This window comes from Zonotrichia leucophrys, chromosome 2 (genome assembly GCF_028769735.1).
Source record: "Zonotrichia leucophrys gambelii isolate GWCS_2022_RI chromosome 2, RI_Zleu_2.0, whole genome shotgun sequence".
Taxonomy (NCBI): Eukaryota; Metazoa; Chordata; class Aves; order Passeriformes; family Passerellidae; genus Zonotrichia; species Zonotrichia leucophrys.
This window is the reverse complement of record NC_088171.1, coordinates 33,533,524-33,554,472: the sequence shown is the minus strand read 5'-3', so window position 1 is coordinate 33,554,472 and position 20,949 is coordinate 33,533,524. Positions and strand designations below refer to the sequence as shown.

The 20,949-nt window shown below is 40.1% G+C and overlaps 1 protein-coding gene across 5 annotated transcripts in view; it reads left to right on the top strand.

The window, feature by feature from the left end:
- Nucleotides 1-20,949, top strand: part of GSDME (gasdermin E) — a 42,470-nt gene that overhangs the window by 988 nt on the left and 20,533 nt on the right. For 3 of the 5 annotated variants that reach the window (XR_010439118.1, XM_064704496.1, XM_064704495.1), the window contains exons 2-8: nt 1,458-1,569; nt 3,810-4,040; nt 5,187-5,379; nt 12,943-13,114; nt 14,087-14,207; nt 18,992-19,180; nt 20,800-20,927. Coding sequence is in view for 4 of the 5 variants with exons in the window: in XM_064704496.1 (XP_064560566.1) it covers nt 3,830-4,040; nt 5,187-5,379; nt 12,943-13,114; nt 14,087-14,207; nt 18,992-19,180; nt 20,800-20,927 (1,014 nt within the window). In the remaining variant the exon portion in view is untranslated. Of the gene's footprint in view, nt 1-123; nt 294-316; nt 336-1,457; nt 1,570-3,809; nt 4,041-5,186; nt 5,380-12,942; nt 13,115-14,086; nt 14,208-18,991; nt 19,181-20,799; nt 20,928-20,949 lie in introns of those variants that run through there. The other 2 variants (XM_064704497.1, XM_064704498.1) reach the window with 2 other exon arrangements.

Sequence of the window (20,949 nt, the reverse complement as noted above, 5' to 3'; positions counted from 1 at the left end):
GGAGCGGGCCCGGGGCGGCAACGCGGCCCAGCCCGGCCCTGCCCCCCTCCCCCGGCCGCTGCCACTCCGCCCTTCCGCGGCGTACGAGCAGGGCTGAGGCCTCCGTACCGCGCCCCGCTGTGCTGCCCGCCCTGCGGGGAGCGGAATGGCGGTGCCCGTGCGGCGCTCCGAGCTGTGGCACGGCGGGGCCATGCTTCCCTGCCCGGCCGCTCCCGGAGAGCCGGGCGGGACCCAGCGCGGGGCCTTCCCCCAGCCCTGGCAGCCCGCGGGACGGCGCCCACGGCCGGGGAAAGGCAGGTGCCACATCCCTGCGGGTGCCCGAGGCTGCGGCACGGGTGTGTGCAGGCACGTGCTGCGGAGCCCTCGAGGAACAAACCGAGGGCTTCAGCCGCGGCTAAAACCTTTTGGAGGTGTTTTTGGGGACTACGTGCATTCAAAACTTGTAATGCATTGTGTGGGCAGCCCTGCTAGGCTTTGTGTATTATGTGTATTAGCTCTTAAGGGGTGCTTTTTTTTTTTTTTCTTTTTAATTTTCTAGAGAGGAGGTGAAAGTAACACTGATGTTCTTTAATAAAACATGTAACGTGCATGTCGTCACTTCCATGCTCCCGTTCCCTTCCGATACGGACTCATACTCCTGTAGGATTCCAGGGCCATTACCACTCCTACACAGTGGTTAATGCCTAACAGCCCTTCTAAAGCTAAGGCTTTAGTCTTAAAAAAGCTTCCTCTTTGGCTTTCAGACTTTGCATTTCCTTACAACTTGGGTCTTAGGTTAAATGCAAAAAAAAAAATGTGTTTTATGTGAAAGATACAGAATGTAAGAAATATCAGGCAACTGTTTGCTTGCTTTTGTACTGACAAAGGCAAATAGCAATTGCTCATTAAATGTCGCTTTGGATTTAATGTCCCACTATACTGAGTTAGGGAGCTGTAAAGCAAAGCAGGGATGAGATTTGTTTAGGTAAATGGTGAAATAGGTTTCATTGTCTTCACTTGTTCTCATTCTTGCCATTAAATAATCCTCCTGTAGTCCAGGTTCAGGCTAATTTTAGATGTTTTGGTAGGCAAGAAAGGTACTTCTTTTCTCTTTCATGCCTAGCTATCAATCTGCAAGAGTGAATTCACTCTGACAGGCATTTCCTACCAGCTTGATACCTTCCTTTTTATTTCTGTCAAACCAAGCGCAGCTCTATTAAAATTTGCAGGGGAAGAAACTCCCAAGGCAGAGCTTTCTTTAAGCTGGGTCTGTAACTGCTCCCTGGCCATTGGTTCAGGATGCCACTGAGTCTTGTGGCTGTATTAAACCCCTGATGTTTGGGGGCATAATTGCTCTGTGTCTTTGTTCTGGGAAGTAGTGAAGCAACGTATTTGGGGGCATTGTCAAATTTGTGTTAAAGGTGCTATATCCAAAGATAAATAAGCAGGAATTTGGATAGAATATTCTTGATTTGCAGGTACATCTACACCAACAAAATATGCTCCCTGCAAAGACATTACCAGCACAGCAAAGTGTGGGAGATACTGCCATCATTTTGAGCGTGAAAACGGCCCCATCTCTCCTGCCTGGTGAGTCTTGCTAGTCCTCAGAAGCACTGTGTCCTCTTCCCTGGCTGTTCCTTTTGCTAGTCAGGAGTGGTGATGAGGAATGAAGGCAAAACACTGTGAACTGGAAGTTTTACAGACCAGTGCAGTGGTTCGTCTCATGAGATATAGTAGTTTGTAAGAATGCCAATATTAGGACCTGGTTTTGTAATTTGTTTCATGATATACTCAGAAATTGGTGGCCTTTTAAATTTTTTTTCCCAGAGACTATGCCTATGTGATCTGGCTATGTAGCAAGGGGATCAGGGTGAGTGAGCTGTCCTGTAAAATACAAAAATGTTTGTAGAAGGTTTTGCTGGGCAAAGGCAGCTAATGCAGGCAGTGAGAATTTTTTTGGTGGCCCCTACATAACAAATCAGTCACTGTCTGGCTCTTTGCAAAATACAAACTCCTCTAAAAGAAGTCTTGTGGATAAAGGAAACTAGTTTTGGTTTGAAGTTTTATTTGGGCTTTTTCCTTTTCTGCTGCAGTGGATCTGCACTGCTTTATTCTGTTAAAATTCTCTCACTGAGATTAAAACCAGGGAGACATAAGAATGTAAAAGGAGGAGACATAAGAATGTAAAAAATCAGTCTGAGTTCAGTTTAAGAGAAGGTCAGAGAGCAAGAAGTCACTGGAAATATTCCCAGTGCCCACAGCTGAGGTTGTGCTGCAGAGTTTGCTGCAGTTGCAGTGAAAGCTCCAGATGACTCTTCAGTAAAATGCTATGCGACTTAGACATTGCTCAAATTCTTTTGATGCAGGTATTGTTGGAAAACATCTTTTATTTGTAACACAGACTAGGCTGTAGATGATTCATGAGGAGGTCAGTACCTCATCATGAATTGGTAAATACTGTGTGGAATATCTGAAATGGGACTTGGGAAAAACTAATGAAAAGGTTAAGTTTGCTTCTGCAAAAAGGCTTTTTTTGCAAATAATAAAATAGGGAGCCTGTGGTCAAGCACTAATAATCTGTATTCAGGTTTTTGGTTTCTGTCAATAATCCTGAGTGCTCACTGTAATATCAGTTTTTGTTTGAAGTCTGTCCTGCCTTACTCTAGTCTGTGTTTGTAAATGAGAAATCTAAGATCTGTGTGGAGCAAGACAGGTAATTAATCATGGAAGTGTGAATACCCAGCTGAGATGTCTTACGATCTTAGTTGAACTTTCCAGTCAGTGTCAGTTGGGGGACTTAAAGGAATGCTGCTGGATTTAAAAGAAAAACGGATTTAATTCTGGAGATATCATTAACTCAGATAACACAGAGTTGAAAAACTAGAAAGACTCTTTAAAAATATCAAATATTAATTTATTAGAATTGTTTATTTGGCACCTGTGAATGGTTGTTTTTACCATTTATTCTGTGACTTCAGCCAGTCTCCCTTACTGGAAGACATTCCTTGTAAATACAGTAAAATACATTCTCAAGGATAAGGAAAACCTTACCTTATAAGAGATGCTGGTAATTTTTAATTAAAATCATTGCAAAGCAACAGTAAGATAATGTATGTAGTTGTGTAGGGGATATGAATAACAGTTGTGAATAACAGTTGCAAATAATGTATGTTCAATTTAGCTGTAGTTATGCAAATGAAAAATAGAAAATTGGAAGACATTGAAGGTAAAAAAGAGTTCATAAATAAAAAAAATAATTGGAACTTTCCAGGGGTGTAGTTCAGAAACAAAATTTAGTAACAAAGATGTCAGCTCACGTATTTGGTGCTTTTTATAGAACAGTTGTTATTATCCATCCTTGTGTTTACTGCCTATTAAAAAGATCAAGATAATTTGTGTGAGTAATACCTAATTGCCTTGTGTGGAGTAAGTTTTATGTTGGGTAATAAAAGAAGGATCCTGTGGGGAGGCAGAAATCCTCTGCCATCGCCCCAGTGCTCTCCTCATCACAGCTGGTCTCTACAGGGTGCTCATTAGTAGATGCTTTTTCATAGAATTTCAGGTAAGCTGTGTAAGTTTTTCCTCCCTGACAGATTAGTAACCTGTGAATGTTCCTCTTAAGTAGAATTCTTTTATTAGTTACTGAGAAAACTTGCACTGGGACAAGTAATTGGAACTCCTTCCCAGCTTGGAGTTGAGAAGATAGAGTGAAAACACCATGGTATTCCTTTTGTTAATACCAGTTCTGTGAAGGACTTGTTAAAAGGACAATGTAAATATTTATACTTTCCAACTGTAGTTGTTTGAAAACAGATGTATTCTTTCAGGCTTTAACTGATTTCCCACGATGTTTGCAAAAGCAACGAAGAATTTTGTGAGAGAAACTGACAGTGGAGGTGACCTGATCCCTGTCTCCCACTTGAACGCCTCAGACAAGCTGCAGCTTTTGAGCTTAGTTACGAAGAGGAGGAAATTCTGGTGCTGGCAGAAGCCCAAGTATCATTTCTTGACAGTCACCCTGAGTGATGTGCTTACTGAGGACAAACCAATAAAACCAGGTAAAGCCATACTTGGGCAGCACTGTTCTGCAGATAAAAGCAATACAATCCCTAACCTGTTCTGTTATTATTCTCAATTATGTTATTAGAGGGCTCCTTTCAGAGGAATGCTCTGAAGGAATCCTCCATCCATGGGAATGAGATGAATGGATCTTTTCTCACTTGACCATTTATGTAACTAAAACTGGTAGTAATAAATGTTGGTTAAACAAAGAAGAAAGTTTTGCCTGGGTAGAGTATTAAATTAAGTGCTGAATGTTGTCAGGCTGTATAGTCCTACTGTTTAATAACAGTAGCTGTCTTGCAGCTACAAGAATATCCCTAGAATATTATAGGGGCTTGTATGTGATAGTAGTGTGAAACTGTACTGTGCTTCAGGTCAAAAGCAGTGAATATACAGTGTCTGGTTGGTGTTAGTAGCCTGGGGAATGCTTCCAGCCCAGGCCAGGTGAGTTTTACCACCCATTGTTTGTCTTGCACAGACTGTTAAAAAAGGTTGACCTTTGTACTTTTTTCTTCATCCAACTGTAGCAGTCCACCCATGTTTTAAGATTAATGAGAAGGAATCCCAAATTCTGGACATGTCATAATTCCATACAGGAAAATAGATAACATCTCCCTAACCTAAGATGTTAATTGTAGCTGGCTTGGAAATATAGCTGATTCTGAGTCAACTCTCTGGTATATAAAATTTTTAGGTATATAAAATTCAGAGTTGTTTTAAACCAGTTAGATTTTTCCATTGGTTTTCAGTGAGCTTTGGGACAGCCCCATGATGAGATGTGTCAAAATAATGCCAAAATACTAGCGCTGTTGTACAAGCAGGTCTGCTTTGTAGTTTTCTTTGTAGCTGAAATAAATTTAAATCATTCTTTATAAATATTTCATAGTGTTTGAGTTCAGCACTTCAGTCACCTTATGTTTTCCTAAAATGGCAAAATACTAAAGATAGTAGGGCAAAGATGATGAAAACATGAAGAGAGCAGATGCAAGAGTTGCAGAGATGTAAATTTTACTATTTACCTCTTCATACTGTTCCTTGCCTTTGCTAACTTGTCATATTTTCTGTAAGTATCTGTTCCTCCAATCACTTAAAGACAGTTTCAGCACTTCTCTTCACAGAAATTACTGTTATTGCTTTCCTAGTGATTGTGGAGTCTGACTTTGCAAAATATATGGGGAAGTTTGAAGATTTTGTTCAAGGAAGTATTGAAACATCATTTGTGAAGTTCAGCCTGGGAGCTGGAGGGAAAGGTTATGTGGAAAACCAGTCCTCATTTGGAAACCTGAGGAAGCAGGAGGTTGACTTGCAGCAGCTCATGAAAGATGTCAAGGACAGGTATGTTTCTAATGTGGGTGTTGTAGTGGCCAGGAGAGATTACTGAGCTGAAAAGACTTGGGCCAGCTGTGGTCACTCACCAATAAATTTTGTGGTGCTGCCACAGTTTGAAAATTATTTTTATTGTAAGCTTTCATATTCATGACAAATCATATGTAAAAAAATTAATTTCTCCATATTTTGAAATCTTGTTAGTCAGACTTTTCTCTTTCGTGTTTTAAAAACATCTCTCTGTTATTTCATTTTACATTTTTTCATGAATTGCTACCTGGGGCAAGAGCCAAATCCTCCCTTCTTTAAGGGACTGGGCATGAGTAACAATCTGGAAAAAAATAGTTCTCTGTGTTACTGGGGCATTGAATATGGAAATTGAATTCAGAACCACTAATGTTCTTGTAAGCAGACTTTGTAATTTTGTGTGTGTGAGTGACCATGTTAGAAAATGAGATTATTTGAAGTTAAAGGAATAGCAAAGGTGAGCAAGCATAGTCAAGGCATATTCTACTAGCTGAACAAAATATAGATATGTTGCTTCCTGTTATACACTCTATTAACTGAGGGGAACCATGTTCTTTGTTTTCCAAGATATGCAACACTTCCTCACTTCCTGTCCTACTCTGAAATGGGATCTATTTAATGTTGCAATGGAGTGTCATGGACCAAAGCCTGTTTGGCAGCCAGCTGACAAGTCAGGGGTCTCTATTGCAGGTCGAGGCTCAGTGGGAGATGAGGGTGCTTTATTTGTGACAGCATTGTACTCTACATCTGTAGCAGGGGCTGTAATGAATTTAAATAGCCTTTGCTGATGCTCTGAAGATAAAGATGATAGGTTTTTGCTATCAGTGCAGAAATTGTCAGAAGCAATGTAAATTTGCTTTAGATACACTGATGTTCTAGAAATAATCAATTCTCCATTTTCATGGCTGGTGTTCCTCTTATTGTGAGCATTCACAAGACAACAAATTTATTCTAATAAGGCACCTTGCTCTCTTTGTACTAAGTGCCTTATTAAAAGCAGAAAATACTGGGCCAAATGTGTGTACCAAGCCTGTAAAATTAATCTGCATGTAATACCAAGACAATACTATCAATCAATATTTAGAGTCTTGTTTGTAGCACTAGGTAGAGTCCTATGGAGAAACAAACTACAGTAACTTTTATTTAGGATCAGTAAGCTTTTACTTGAAGTTACCTACTCTGTTCACAAAAAGAATCCTCCCCCAGCAAATCAGCACATCTTGGAGTTCCAATCCTTTATGTAACTAAATACTCAGAAATATATTACCTTCTTTTGAGTGTTGAAAATCAGTAGTTGTACACTGATCTATGTGTGACTGTTAACTGAAGTTGATGTGTGTGCCACTTTATGTGAGGCAGTAGGTCTTAGTTCATAAAAAATATGCTCATAGCTTATTAAAGCTTATGATGCACAGTGTATAATTGAAACTGAGTCAGTCTGCCTTCTGCCAGGTCACTGAAAATGATGAGGATAGCAGAATTTTTATTTTTTTCTCCAGTGTAATGCAGAGGCTCACTGGAAATTGTTGGCAATGCCTTGTAGATGAAATTCTACTTACTTGTTCATAAATATTCTATGATTTATGATTGATTGCGTCCGAGCTTCAAACTTTCATCTCGTTCATGAGTATTGTGTGAAATTCAGGAGTGCTGATACCTACAAGTTAGTGCTTTTTGGATGCAAAACATAACAGAACTTATAAGAGCATGTTTACCTGTCAGGCCTTGTGAAATGTGAGGCAGCAAACTGTTCTTGATGTCATTTAACAGCACATGGTGCTTGTGCTTGTTTGATCAATCAGTGTTTCATTTAATATTTCTACATATATAACCTAATTAAGTTGCATTTTTAAGATCTTCTATTAAGATCTTCTTTAAGTTCTTCTATTAGGCTGATTAAGTCAAAGCTGCCTATTAGTGGCAATAAACTCTAAAAAGTCAAAGCTTTTAAAATAAGTTACGTGAGTCTTCAGAGTTGAGCAGGCTGAAAGTGCTCAGTGGCAGCAAATCAGTTTCCTGTCACTTCTTAGGTGAACCTTCTGAAGGAGAATCCTACTAATCTTTTAATTAAATTCCAGATGCTTCATTAGCTCCTTTTGCTGAAAAAGGGTGGAAGCTGAAGGATGTGGGCTGAGATGCTTCCTGGTTTGCAGAAGCAGCGACATTGTAAATGCAGAACACAATAATTAACATAATACCTAAATACCTAAAGTACAGTTAAACAATATTTTTAGGTACACAAACTTGGCATATTTGCCTTTACATTATTTTTGATTCTGTATTACATAGTGCTTACTGGTTCACAGAGCACTGTAACAGGCTGATACATGATTTGGGGCAGAGTCCTGTGCCTTCAGCTCAATTGATTTGTTATGGATTTAAGATATTATATTCCATCTTCTATTTTAAGGCTTTCAGTACTGTCTGCCATAAGATCCTCTTAGAGAAGTTGATGAAGTATGGGCTGGATGAGCCACTTTTCAGTGGTGCCCAGAGACAGAGCAGAAGGCAGTGGGCACAATCTGAGACACAGGAGGCTCTGTCTGAACATGAGGAAACTCTTTTTCACTGTGAGGGTGGCTGAGCACAGGTTGCCTGAGGGGGCTGTGGAGTTCCCCACCTTGGAGACATGATCCTAGGCAGACTGCTCCAGGTGGCCTTGCTAAAGCAGGAGGTTGGGCCAGATGACTGTCCAACCTCAACCATTCTGTCTTCTTCCCTCCAGTAAAAAGGATTATGAGGATATTATAATCTCTGTATTTCTCATATATTAACAAATTTGCTTGTTTGTTTTATACCATTTCACTAGAAGTCATGGAAGGTGATTGAATGAGAAGTTCTGAGAGGACAGGGCTAGCAGTCAGGCAGTTCACATCCGCTGCAGAAAAAGTTGCCTGTCACACTTCCATCATTTTGTGTGAATGATTCCTAACTCTGTGATTAGCATGTTAGGAAAAGAGTTGTGTTTTTAACAACATGCTCTGGCATGCCTGAAAGATACTTTCATACTGTTGCATATTGCATTTTAGTTGAATTAGTGAAACTGCATGGTATTGTGCATCCAAATATAGAGACAAAAATAAATACCTATTCTTAATCTGAGTACAGTGGAAATTCAGACCATTTTGTGATTTATTGTTTATAACTCCTTGAGCATTTATGAGTAAGATGAGAAAACTATTCAGTTTCCTACCTAAACTGCTACATGAGATAATATGAAGTCACACAGTGTTGTGAGACAGGATTGAATAAAAGCAACTGTGTGTGCCTGTGATTTAAAAAATAAGGAGCATGTTAAATAGAAAATCTTGCAGTCTGAGATGTCTCTGTTATTCTTAGGGAAGATGTTCTGTGAAATACGTGTCAGGTTATTCTGTAGGGAAAATAGTGAAATGCTATCAATAAGCTGACTATTGCAGATGCTGTGTTCTGTAAGAAGTAGGTCAGAGAGGTTATATTTGAAGTGGATTAACAAAAGAAATATGCATCTATGCTTGGTGGAGAATGGGAGAGTGAGATTTTAGTCTCTGACACTCATCTCTATTAGAGCAGGAACAAAGCTGGGTGAAGACTCTCACTTGCAACAGGCACTATTTGTGTGGAAGAATCAGACTGCTGCACATTATAAATGAAGTAGAGAAGAAGCTGTGAGCATGAGCTGCCTGTGTCTCTGCAGCTGAGAGAGGAGGTGTATGGAGGTGACATTGCCCAGTAGAGGACTGAAAAGGTTTTTTACTTGTGAGTAGTTTGGACTAGGGAAAATTTGTGCAGAGAGGCAGCAGTGCTGATTTCAATGTGAGGATGGAGACTACTCACAACAATACCCAATTCCTACAATACTCTTGGTATTTGCAGGAAATTGACAAGTTCCTTGCTTTGAGGATTTGTGGGCGGGTTACTGAGATGGTTAGACAGGATTTGATGGAAAATGGTCCTAAGGCCTCTCCTTTGTGGGAAATTACGTCAAGTTCCATGCCTAAAGGAAAGACCCTCAGTCTCAGCAGTGGGCTTTAGAGCAGGCTTGTGCTCTCTTCTGTGAGAGCCTGCTATATTGCCAGGTGTGTTCTGTTTTTTCTTGTCTTTGTTTGGTTTCTGCTTTTCTCTTTTCTTTTCTGACTCCAGCCTGCAGCAAATTGCCTTTGTGTCTCTATTGTCTACTACTTTCCTAGTCTGAGAAGAAAAATCCTGAATGAAGGTGAAAGAAGTCTTTGCATTATAGGAGTATAGAAGTGTTTAATCTAGTTAAACGTTGAGTGAGACCAAAACTCAGAGAAATTATTTTATTTACATGTTTGACCTACAAAGCTTCCAGCACAGTAAATCATTGATCACAGGAAGATTGTTTAGGCAGAACAAATAATCAAGTAAAACCTCTAATTTGTATTTTTAAAATATTTTTTATTTATACAGGCTTGTACTCTGTGTGTTGATAATGGGACTTGGCAGACCAACATCTCATTATATTTTCTATAGTGTTATTTTTGAGTGCTTCAGCTCCTTGGGGTGGGAATGGCAATGGTGTTGTTGTACAAATGGCACAGGGTTGGTGGGGGCTCTTGTGCAGTACAGAGTGAAAGAGATGGTAAGAGCCATGGTTGTAGAACAGAAATAAAAGCTCTGAAACATGACCTGTAAAATAAAAAAAAAATCAATGCAATTTATGTGCCTTGCATGCATATATTCTCAGGGATTTAACTTGGCCAACTTGTGTTACTCAGGTATTTTCTTATATTCAGTGTTATGCTGGCAAGTAAGTTCAGTTCTTGCAAAAATACAGTCATAGACTCAGCAGCCATTGCCCTGCAATACTTGAGGCCCTGCTCTGATTATCAAACTTTAACCCTGTTGTGGATTGCTCTTGATGACTGTTTTCAGTGATAATTTAGATAAGATAATTGCTTACCTCGTGTCATCATCTCCTGTTTGAGTTGCTGAGGAGAGCAGAATATTTTGCCTTCAACAGGCTGTGCCCCAGTAATAACTCATGATGTGCCCACATGCAACCCCAGAGCTGTGTTTTATGATGGAAAGTTCAGTGCCAGAAGTCTAGAGGAGAGCACTTAACTGTGCTGTCCTCAAAGAGAAGGTTTCTGTTGCTGTGGGCAAGGCTGTGTGTTTGAAAGCTCTGAACTTGGAGCTCACTGAACTTACTGGGCAGAGGAGAACATTTCTGACAGCTTTACAACGGGACACATCCCACTGAAGTCATTTGAGCCTCGGGGCTGTGGCAGTGGCTGGCACACATTCAGCTCTGTGCAGGGGATCCCAGGTCACCTCTGGGCACTGCCTGGGGAGTGCTGCTGCCGCAGGTGGCTCTGTGTGTCCCTGTGTGTCCCTGTCACTCCATAGCCCTCAGTGCTGCCCCAGCTCCTCCAGCGCTGCCTCCAGGATTTGTGCACTGCCCCTCTCTGCAAGTTAACATCTTCTGACTCTGCTGCTGCTTCTGCATCTGGGCCTCAAAGCCAGGAGTGTGACAGGGTCTGAGCCAGCCCTGCCTCAGGCAGAATACTGTAGAAGCAGGTGGAAGAAAAAGTCTCTTGAATTTGTTTGGTGATTCATTTGCATAGGTCATACTCTGTAGGCTTTGTCAACTAATACTTATTCAGAAATAGCAAATCTTTATTTAATAGGTGTTTTTCTACCTTTATCTGAGGGGCTTTTTTCCTGTAAATTTTGTAGATATCCAGCAAGTTTGTCATCCTCTTAAACAGTCAAAAATACACGTGAAAGCAAGTGACAAATCGTTTTTGTGCTCCTTCATTGTAATTTTTCCCCTGTGGCTGCCTAGGTCAAATGTTAAAAGTGCAAGTTCTTAGTGCATTCACTTGTATTTTCAGTATGCTTAGCACACCACTTTCGAAACATAAATAATTATTGTGAAGTGTATGATAGGCTTGATAGACTGTAACTAATGGCTCTGGTTTGGCAGACACTTCTGAGAATGGTGAGGTTTGTGGTTGCTTGATCTTTCTTGAATTTTTGCTTAATCCAAAGGTTCATTGCATTCCAAGCATAAAGGATGACTTTGCACCAAATGAAAAAAGGTTATATTAATAATCTCAGGAATGTTTGGGGCTGCTGCATTGCTTCAGAGATATTTTCTTTCCCTTGTCTAAACAATCAACTTTAAGGTTTTCAGACAGTTCATTCCAACTGATTGAACTTTCATATAAGCATGTAACTCTCCAAAGATCAAAAATTGCCTGAGGATATTTTTAATTCAATAAAAACCCCAGCTGACTTCAGACTTATACAGACTGCATAAATTCAGAGCTCCAGAATCTAATAAATCTAAAACTTTTTAATTAAAAGTGGAGATATCTCGATTTAAATGAATTGGAGTCAGACATGTCTTTCTGTCACATTTTTGGGAAATTGCCATTTAACTCCATGAATAGCCGTTTAGAATAAAAGGGAGGAGTAAAGACTGAATATTTTGAGTCAGGGATAGCAGTCCTTTAATCTTCCAACAGTATTGCTAGATTACCTGTTCATGAAAAATATAACATCTCATCTGAGGACCTCCAGTGAATATTTTGCAAAAGTATAATATAATTGATACATTTTAATCAATTAAATACAATTAAGAAATTGCTTTAACTGTTACCAAAAAGTCTGTTAACACCCCAAAAGACAAGGTAGTAGATTTTGTAACATTTTCTTAGAAAATTAACCTCCTGTAATGTTTCTGGAGATCACTTTCTGTCTTCTGCTCATTCTAAGAAGAACCTAACGTTAGAACCGTTTCCAGCAGCATTTAAACAGATGCTGAATTGTGCTGTGGAGTAGGGATGGTTTATTAAGTTGGTGCCTGGGCTAGGGTTTTGAGCCCCTCCCTCCCCCTAGGTTAGTTTTTCTTTCGACTGTGGCAGTCCTGGTCACCAATTTTGAATTTTGTGTCTATACCAATAAATAACACAGGATTTTGAAGCAGGTGAGTAATCCCCAGTCTCAAAATCAATGAAATCCTTTGTTTTCTCATTCAGCCCTTTGAAATACTTGGTCAGTGGTGCTGATCCCACTCAGCCTGTTTGGGGTTTAGGTGAGCGCTGAAGCAGATCCACAGCAAGCAGTGGGGGTTGGCACTGAGGCACTGCTGTCCTTGTGTCCCCCAGCCAGCATCCCCTGCCATGGCCATGGCAATGTCAGTGTGAGCTCACAGTAGGAGAGGATTCAGTCCAGTGTCCAAGAGCTTGACTGGTTGCTTTTGTATTACCCAGGAAACTTAAAGTTGCCTTTGCTTCCCTCTTGCTTTTTTCTTTGCTTAGAAAGTATCCGGACAACTTCCATTTTTGCTCAGAGTAGGGAATCAAGAATTCAGTGTATATTCAATATGTATGTGAGGATTTACTGTGGAAAACAGATATTTGCTGCTGCCAAATAACAAAAGAGGACATCATAATTTTGAGGAGGTTGCTCATACGGAAACCATTGTCATTTTTGCAATAAACCTTCTTCAAGTAATTAAGACAATATGGTTGATTTTGTTTTTTGGGGTTTTTTTCACAATTATAGTATTGTTAATGGTGTATTTTTCTTTTTCAGAACAATAGATCTAAACAGTAGTTTGCTGCAACAAGTAATAGAAAGAAAACGTGAAGTGTTGTGCATCTTGAGAGAAAAGATAATCACAACTCAGAGGTGTACAATATCTGAACATATCCAGACAGAAGAGAGAGTCAGTGGTGTGGTGGGATGCACTGCAAAAACAATAAAGGTAAAAGTTCCTAAAAATCTGCAGAGATCAGAACATTTGAACATTGAGAAGAAATTATTTCTCCAAATGGAATTCAGAGTATTTTTTGTGCTTTCCTAATGTGCTGAACAAACTGCAGTGCTTGGTTGTGAAAATTCTGTATGGTAAAATGTTTTTTCCACTGCCTTTCTAGCAAAAGGTGCCATATTTTTGTATGAGCCTGGAATGTAGTTTCCATCAATACTATCAATTGGGATTCTGTTTCTCTGTAGATTCCTGCCTACAGCAGAACATGAAGCAAACCTAAAACTATTCATTGCGATTGAATAGCAAAATGCATTGCTGAATCACATTTATTTGAAAAGCCAAGTAATCATTCATCACAAATGGTTGCAGTGTCTACTGAGTTTTCATATTTATTGGGAAACTATTTGTTTTTGATTGTGGGAGTAGAGATTAACTGCATTATGAGGCTATCTGAAGAATTGCCTGTGAATTGAGAAGGAATTACTGAAGTCAAAACATGCTCATTCACTGCAAGTCGTTTGTTTTTTTTAAAGCTGGAAATCACTTGTGTGTGCAGTGTGCCTCCAGTTGTAGGAATCTGGGAATTGCAGTGTAACAATCCCCTTTGCAAGTGCCACCTTCCTGGTGCCAGCCTCCAGCTGGGCAAAGGAAATGTCACAGTGGAATTGGGCAAGGCAGGACACTCAAGTGGGTGCCCATTTCCCATTGACATGGCAAAAGCTACGCCTGGAGCTCAACTTTGTGCTAGGACAGGGTAGCTAAGAGCATGAGAGCTGCTCTTGGCACTGTGTTTCTACCTCATTCTTCATCTAGTTCCTTTCTTAGATGCCAGATGGAGGGTGTAACACTTTGATGAGACATCATGAAGAATAAAGGATATTCTCCCTCTGTATTTTTCACCTTAATTACATGTTTAAGCTATGCAGTAGCTGAATCAGATAAATGGTGAATAAATCTGTCTTGTAGGTTTCAGTAAGTGAGAATGGAAGTCTGATGAAGGATTCTAGCGTGATCCTTGAAATTCCTCCTGCAACCACTATTGCCTATGGTGTAATTGAACTGTTTATAAAGCACAATGGCCAGTTTGGTAAGTGAAAAACTCTTTTTTTTGTGGCACACAGTTCAACTGTGGACAAAGCTGTTTGTCCGACAGTGATTTTTGTGTTTCCCTGTGTGTGAAGGTGATTATGTTGTGTGGTGTCCTTTGCCTTGATAGTTATTTGTGCTAGAGATGCAGATTTAGTAAGTTTAGAACTTTGATATAGTAATGCTTTTTCAGTGGCTTGAATACACTGTAATCTCAGAGTGACTTAGGTTTCAGGGAACCACAGGAGATTGTGTAGCTTGAGCCTCTGCTTAAGGCAAGGCCAGCTTTTGAACTCTGATCTAAGTTCAGTTAGATCCGATTGCTCATATCCTTACCTGTTATAAAGTTTTGATTTATCTTCAGAGACAGAGATTCCATCACTCCTCTGGGCAGCCTGTTCCCATGTTTGACCACTGTGGTAGTGAAGTTGTTTTCCTCAGTATCTGCTGTTTGCTAGATAGCTCCAGTCTGTGAATGTGAGGCTTGTTCTCAAGAGTCCAAAACTGGACATAGCACTCTGAATGCACTTTCCCAAATTGAAAATTCAGTTCCATCAATGCACCAGCTACAGTCTTGTCAGTGCAGCCCAGCTTGCAGCTGTTCTGGTTTAGGGCAAATTTGGGAGCGAACTTCAATAACTGCAAGGGCAAGCTACTGATCCTCTCGGATTTATTGTCCATGTCTTTCACTGCAATTTTGCTTCCAGCCAGCTGGCCCTTGGCCTGGGCTATTCCCTGTGCTTGTTGCAGAGAGTGACCTGACTGTAAATCAGATATCAACCAGGAGTGTTTAGACAACAGTCATGTTAAGAACAGAATCCTACATTTGGGACTGGAATTTAAACTTTTCTAGCTTACACTTTCATTTAAAGATTGCCCTCAGAGTGGTTGCAGAAATGCCCTTGTACTGTTGTCTGGTCATGCTTTACTTATGTCAAGTCGAATATTTTTCAGGTTAAAAAAATGTTGAAATTGGCTTTGGGGGGAGTTGTATCTCTGCTCTGCACAATCACTTGGGTTTTTCTTTCTTGTCTATCCTCATTTAAACTCATGGACCTAAAGGAGGTTTCAGAGGATGTTATGCAAGGAGGAATAAAATCAGATAGTAGAGGTGGAAGATGGGAAGGACTGATGTGGAGGGAAACAGGAGATACACTGAAGAAATAATTGGAGTAGAGTTGAGATTTGAATCTGGGATGTGCTTTACTTGGATGAGAAATGCTGAAAATTAACTCTCCATCATATTCCTTCTGATATAAAGAAAGTCTGTAGGCTCAAGAATAGAAGTAAATATTATGTAACCTGTAAAAAGTTTCTGAAAAGTGGAATTGCTCTGATGTAGCCTGAACACAGAGATAGTAGCAGAGGATGTTGACGTCATGGTTATAATGGAGCTGTAATTCAGAGTAATGAGGTGCAATTAAGTCTGTCTGACTGCATAGGTATATAACTGATAGCCTACTTAGATTTTTTCTACATGAAATTATGATGTCCTGCTAGCTAAGAATACATAGGTCTTGTTAATGATCTGTATTTCTCTGCTCTTTTTCCACTTCTGCTGCTTTTTTCACTTTTTTTTTGTATTTAATATTAACATCTTCTAAGCTTCAAAACCAGTTTGTTTCATGTTTTATCTTAAACAATCTATGTCCTGCCTCTTTTCTTTTTTAATTTGTGCTATTTTCCCTTGCCTGAATGACATTGAGAAGGTAAAGGAGAGGAACTGACAACTAAATTAGTGCTTTGCCAGCGAGAGTAAGTGTGGTGGAGCCTAAACTTCAACTTGTTAATGTCTGAGCAGCAGGGATCAGTGTCTGTTTATGGGAATAGGAAAAGCCTTTGAAGTTAAATCCAAGGAGTAATGTAGTCCTTTCTCATGAGACTGAAAGTGACCAATAGCAGGTGTAACCCAATGGGATTCTCTTCACAGATAATTATAGAGTAAGATGCATGTAAGCTTTTTATTGTTTCATTTTCTTTTCCACTGCCAGCACCTGAGTTATTCTGTTAGGAAGAATGGTATATATTTCTTCTACATGTTTTGACTAGTGCAACTAGACATATTTGGATATTTTTATAAATAAAATAAATTAAAAAAATAAGAAGGATCTTAACTTTTCTGATCCATTTACCATTGTGCTTTCCTGTAATCATTCTCTTTGATTTCTACAGGCTAATTCTTAACTCCATGTAAAAGCTGTTTCTGCTTAAGGCTTTGCAGTTTTGTGTCTCTAAAGTTGTGCTGAAGTGCCTCTTGTTCATGCTTTACAAATCGGGGGATATAAAAGCACCCAGCTGATTTGTTTTGTTCTGTTCATGGCTATATGTGTGTGGTTTGCTTTTTCTTAAATGTCTGTAAATTAAGCAGTCCCAATATATCCACTTTTCCACATAAAGGAGTCTCTTTGATTGTTTTTGTTAATCATCTCTGGTTTTCTTGCATTTTTGTTAACATTTCTGAGTAACAAGCTCTAACTGCACTGTTCTATGTTTGTCATTGATGAATGTTATAGAATTCAATACAGAATTTATTAACAATCCTCTTAATACAGAATTTTGAGTCCTGTGTTTTCCTGTGAATTGAGTCCTGCTACAAGATTAAACAACATCATCTGAAAAGTTCTATTTCCCTTATTAGCATCATTTTGCCTCAGGAGGGGAGGCAGTGTATTCACAGAGTTTTCCTCCTCAGGGTTCCTGTGAAAGCCTTGTTCTTTTCAATGACAGTAGCATGAATGAGTTGGCCTTGTGGTGCCTCAGCTGCTGTCCAGAGTTTTGTTGCTTTGGGAAGTTCTCAGCTTGTGTTAATCGCTTTCTGCTCCTCTGTAGCTCCTTCTTCTCCATGAAGGGTTATGCAAGCATAAAGGTCTGTCATCTTTCTTTCTCTATGGCAGGGATTTCTTTGTCTGCTTTCCCTTTGAAAAAGCTTTTTGCTGATGGAGTGCTCTCCATGCTTTCTCATCTGCTTTGAATGTCCTTAATTTAGTATGACAGACTCTTACAACTGCAGAAAGGTTATATTTAGGTTTTGTTCCTGGTACATCTGAGCACTGTGCTTGATTAGTTACATTTTTTTCGCTTTGCTGTCAGGTATTACTTTAAAATTGAGTTTCTCTTGCTAGCCTGCCTGTGTTCTCCTCAGACCCACTGGAGAGTGCCATAGGTACACATTCAAATCTTGCATTTGAGCCAATAAAAAATGATCAGAATCTGCACAGGGCTTTGACTGTGTTCTGCATCTTTAGGGCACAGTGTTGGACACATCAGCCCAGAATTTGATACTCCAGATTTCTCAGCATAACTCTTACAGAGGCTCCTTGTACCTTCCAGGAAGCCCTTAACTTCTGGCTGGGGGCACTGGGATGGCAGGATAAGGACAGTCCTGTTTGGGTGAGTTTGGCCAGTGCTTGTCACAAAGATGAGGCAGCAAGGGTAATCCAGCCAGTGTGTGTTATTTCCTCTGTGATGTTACTGGAGAGAGACAGTTATTGCAGAGTAATTCTGTGAAACATCCCTGGGTGATGTCCTTTAGAGACTCTCAGAAGTCTCCTGTTGTCCACTCACCTGGAGGACTTGAGAATGGACCCGTGGCTTGGCTGGGAAAGAGGAGTCTGTCAGTGCCATGACCAACAGGAGCTCTGTGAAGGACTCTCAAGAGTTTTTACAAATCTCAGAGAGTACTTTCACGTGTCACCTTCATGAGTGGATCCCCTTGCCTGCATTACAGCATGTCTTAGAGGTAGAAAAAGTACAAAGGGGGCAATGAGAAGCTGGAGAGCAGTGCCATGGAAGGCAAGGTGAATCTGACTCAGCAGTGCCCTGGCAGCCACGAGGGCCAACCCTGCCCTGGGGTGCATGAGGCACAGCATGGCCAGCCAGGCAAGGGAGGGGATTGTCCCACTCTGCTCTGAGCTGGGGCAGCCTCACCTCGAGTGCTGGGGGCAGTTTTGGGCCCACAATGTAAGAAAATTCTTAGAGAGTACCCAAGGAGGGCAGTGAGGATGGTGAAAGGCCTTGAGGGGAAGCTGTGTGAGGAGCAGCTGAGGACACTTGGGCTGATCAGCCTGGAGAAGAGGAGACTGAGGGGAGACCTCACTGCAGTTACAACTTCCTTGTGAGGGGAGAAGGGGGCAGATGCTCATCTCTTCTCTGTGGTGACCAGCAACAAGGAATGGCCCAAAGCTGTGTCAGGGGAGGTTTAGGTTGGGTATCAGGAAAAGGTTCTTTACCCAGAGAGTGTTTGGCCACTGGAATGGGCTCCCCAGAGAAGTGGTCACAGCACAAACCTGACAGAGTTCAGAAAGCATTTGAACAGTACTCTCAGGCACATGGTGTGACTCTTGGGGATGGTGCTGTGTGGGACCAGGAGTTGGATGTGATGATCTTTGAGGGCCCCTTCCAACTCAGCTTATTCTGTGATTCTGTGAAAACATCAAGAATTCCTACCTGCATCTCCTGTCTGCAGCATTCTGGTTTCCAGTGTCAGCAGGAAGTTTCCATGTTATTTTCTGTCTACATTAATTTAGTTCACAGGAGCTGGTGTCATGTTCTCTAGGAGGCAGCTGCACCACAGGTCTTGTCTGTACACACTGTACCAAACATCAGGGCTGCAGGAATGCTCAATAATTCACATGCACAGCAACCACAGGCATTCTCTCCATCTGGAAGAGACAAGACACTGAGAAATGACATGCAAGAACACTAGCAAAGACAAGCTATCATCTCATGCAGTAATTGCTCATCTATTTTATTAATTATTGTTTTTGATTGAATTTCTAATTACAGAGTTCTGTCTGCTAGATGAACAGCAAGGAGGTTTTGAAAAAGAAAGTACAGAAGGCTCAGCTTCTCCCCATTCAGTTCAATTCAGAGATGCTTCGTTCCTCTATCAGCCAGATGCTGTTGATAATGAGATGTACTCTGGGGCTAAAAACCTCATTCCCAGTGATGCTTCTATAACTATATTGAAACAAGGTATTACCAGAAATGCTTTGCATCATTATATTACAGTGCATTAAATAACCTGATAGGCAGAAATAATCTGGTACAATAGTAAGTAAGAAATCTTGTCAGTTCATTTTAATAGCTCTTATCAGGAACTCTTGGGAGAAGGCACTGAAAGAATATTAAAAAATCAGTTTGCAGTGAGTGTATGCAGTGGACTCTTTCTGTGAAGATTCTGAATCCATCTGTCATAAATATCATCTTACAAAGTCAGATGGCGCTTTTGCATTCCAGATAACCTCTGCAAGTTTAGTGGTGATGTATGCTTTCATTCAGAAGGGGTCACTGAAAATAGTTTCTCATTATTTGAAAAACACGCTCAGTAAAGCTTCTCAGTTACAGGTTAAGTCTCAGAAATAGTCATCTCCCTTGCCTTCACTTAGCCTCATTATTTTCTGAGAAGCTTTGTAACTGAGAAAATCAAAATGTGGTTTAAATGGAGATTTGCAAATTGGTATAATGGCCCAGGTACAAGTTTTTATTGTAGGAATGTGGAAAGAAGAAGCAGGAATGTTACTGGTGGAATGGAATGGAAGAAGGGAAAACCAGTCAAGGTTTCAGAACACACTGCTTTTTCTCAGTTCTTGGTGGAGTTCTTACAGCTGGTTCTCCTGATGAATATCACCCTCTTGTCTCTAAGTTTCCCCCTTGATAAATAAACAATATGTAAAAAACACTTGTGAAAGAATGGTATGCCACCGTTCTATTTTTTGTTTTAGTTTGCCAGACCTATTTGCTTTTCTTGCTTAAAAGGCTCGGAGGTTTCTTTAAATAATTTAACCTCTGCTGTCTCTTGGAAAATGAAAAAGCTAAAAAAAATTGTTTTTGCTAAAGAATTTGGAAGTACATTTCATTTTCTGTTATTTGTATAGACAAATTCATACCATTGCATCAGATAAACAAAATATCTGCCTGTGGCTGGGCTTTTTTTCCCCCAGTGAAGTAATTTTTTAGTTATAAAGGACGTCTTTAAACAGAGTGTGTTTCTTGACTGGAATGACACAAAGGAAAATTTCTTTTAAACAAATTTGAGAACACTTGTATGCCCACATTTTTGGAATGTGGAAAAAAGAGCCATTCCAACCTTCCAGTTGGCATTGTTGATTTGAAAGCTTCATTTTTTTTAGCAACATGGTAATTTTATGTCACAGAAGATTTAATTTCAGTATCATAGTTGAATTGTGAGAAAATAAATGCAGAGCATTGCCTTGTACTTAATGAGTACTCTTCATTCTGTCTTATAAATGAACATTCTCTGGATATAAACTTCAAAGTGGAAGACTTAAGATGTAGTTAGTTTGTTAACATTAAAGTATTGGATTTCAAAATATTTAAAATACTATACACCAAAATGTGGATTCTTGGTAGCTGTTCTTCTTTCTTAATGTTTGCATTGGGGTTTCATTGGCTCCTTAGGAAATAAAACCAGATCTGTTCAAACCTTACATTATAACTTGTGCTGGTGGAAATCAGGATGTCAAAGTGTGGTGACAAATGAGCTTGTGAAACACATAGCAAAATGTTACCTGGTTTTACTGGCATTTGTGTAGACATACTTAGTTTTATTTTCCACTGCTTTCTTGGGAAAGATCTGTCACGGTTGAAGACCCAGTTCCAACCCTTTGTGAAGCTTCCTGAAGACAAGCAGAGAGCTTTGTATAAAACCCTTTGTGAACTCTTGCTCCATGAGGAAATGGTGACTGCCCTGGGGGACATGGTAAGATGAAGAACCTTTGGAT